Source organism: Stegastes partitus, unplaced genomic scaffold, assembly GCF_000690725.1.
Source record: "Stegastes partitus isolate 25-593 unplaced genomic scaffold, Stegastes_partitus-1.0.2 Scaffold2780, whole genome shotgun sequence".
NCBI classification, from domain to species: domain Eukaryota; kingdom Metazoa; phylum Chordata; class Actinopteri; family Pomacentridae; genus Stegastes; species Stegastes partitus.
The window spans coordinates 1-1,249 of record NW_007580511.1 but is presented as its reverse complement, the minus strand read 5'-3'; the positions used below and the strand labels follow the sequence as shown (position 1 = coordinate 1,249).

Below are 1,249 nucleotides of genomic sequence, written 5' to 3'. Positions count from 1 at the left end.
GCCTCTCAATCCGTCTGACCAATCGCTGCTCCTATGGCTCCGCCCCCCTCCGACGATTTTTGCGTCACTGGCTCCAAAAAGCCAAGATTTCAACCAGGAAGTAGAAAAACCCTGGCTTCATTTTTCTCAGTGCAGAAACCAACGGGTGACGTCACAGAAGCTACGTCTATCTTTTATACACTCTATGCTAATGACTCATACTGAAAATTGTGAGCTTTCATCAAACAGCGTGTCCGTGGCGGCCCTCTGAACCGCTCAGCCCACTCCTGTGATGCTGGCTGGCTGCAGCTAGCTCCTGCATGACTGAGGAGACACAGTGAGGACTGAGGATTGAATGGAGTCAGAGCTCCATCTAGTGGACAAATAGTGCAAGGACAGCATTCTGTAAAACTGAGCCACTTGACAACTACTATTTTATGAGAAAAGGGCTACAGCGAGGTGATTGTCACTTTGCCTGGAGTGCATTTCTGCCACACCCCAACGTGCGCGAAGGCCGAAATTCGTAAGGCGAGGACCCGGCCATCGTCGCTTGCGGCCGTAATTTAATTTGTTTTCACAAATAATTTAACTTCGTATGGACAACTGCACAACAAACTTCTTAAACTTTTTAACTGGTACTTGTGTATGTCTTGTGATGTCCCGTTTTTAGGCTTGGCTTAGTTTTCTTTTTCTCATGTTGTGCCCTCTTAAAGACATATAAGATAAACAGTGTACAATGTTGGATTTGTTTCTCTTGTTTAGGCAGAACACCCGCTGGGGATCATCCAACAGAGCTTTCACCCGCTGGCTCCCTGCTGACTACCAGGATGGCATCTCTAGACCAAGAGGTTGGACCCCAAATGAAAAAGTCAACGGATTTATTCTTCCATTGGTAATATACTTTAGAATATCATCTTTACTGGTTACAATGTAAATGAAACTTGTATTTATATAAATCCTTTGTACATGATTCTCATTGCACTTTCCTCTCAGGTCCGCGAAGTATCCAACCGTATCCTGGCAGGTAGCAATGACTTGGAGAGTGACCCCAACTTCACCCACCTGGTGACAATCTTTGGCCAGTGGACTGACCATGACCTGACCTTCACCCCTCACTCTCCCGTCATCCGCTCGTTCAGTGACGGGATTGACTGTGACGCCAGCTGTGCAAACACAGAGCCCTGCTTCCCCATCCCAGTCAGTATTATTACATTGTTCAAGAAAAGACATGTATGAGGGTACTTCAAAAAGTTCTCGGCCTCACCAGTAA

The 1,249-nt window shown here is 46.4% G+C and overlaps 1 protein-coding gene across 1 annotated transcript; it reads left to right on the top strand.

The window, feature by feature from the left end:
• Nucleotides 1-712: 712 nt before the first annotated feature.
• Nucleotides 713-1,176, top strand: LOC103375687 (eosinophil peroxidase-like; the record flags this gene model as incomplete). Its single annotated transcript, XM_008306003.1, has 2 exons — nt 713-871; nt 973-1,176. Coding segments are annotated over exons 1-2 (360 nt in total), but the record flags the coding sequence as incomplete, so codon positions are not given.
• Between the last annotated feature and the right edge of the window lie 73 nt (nt 1,177-1,249).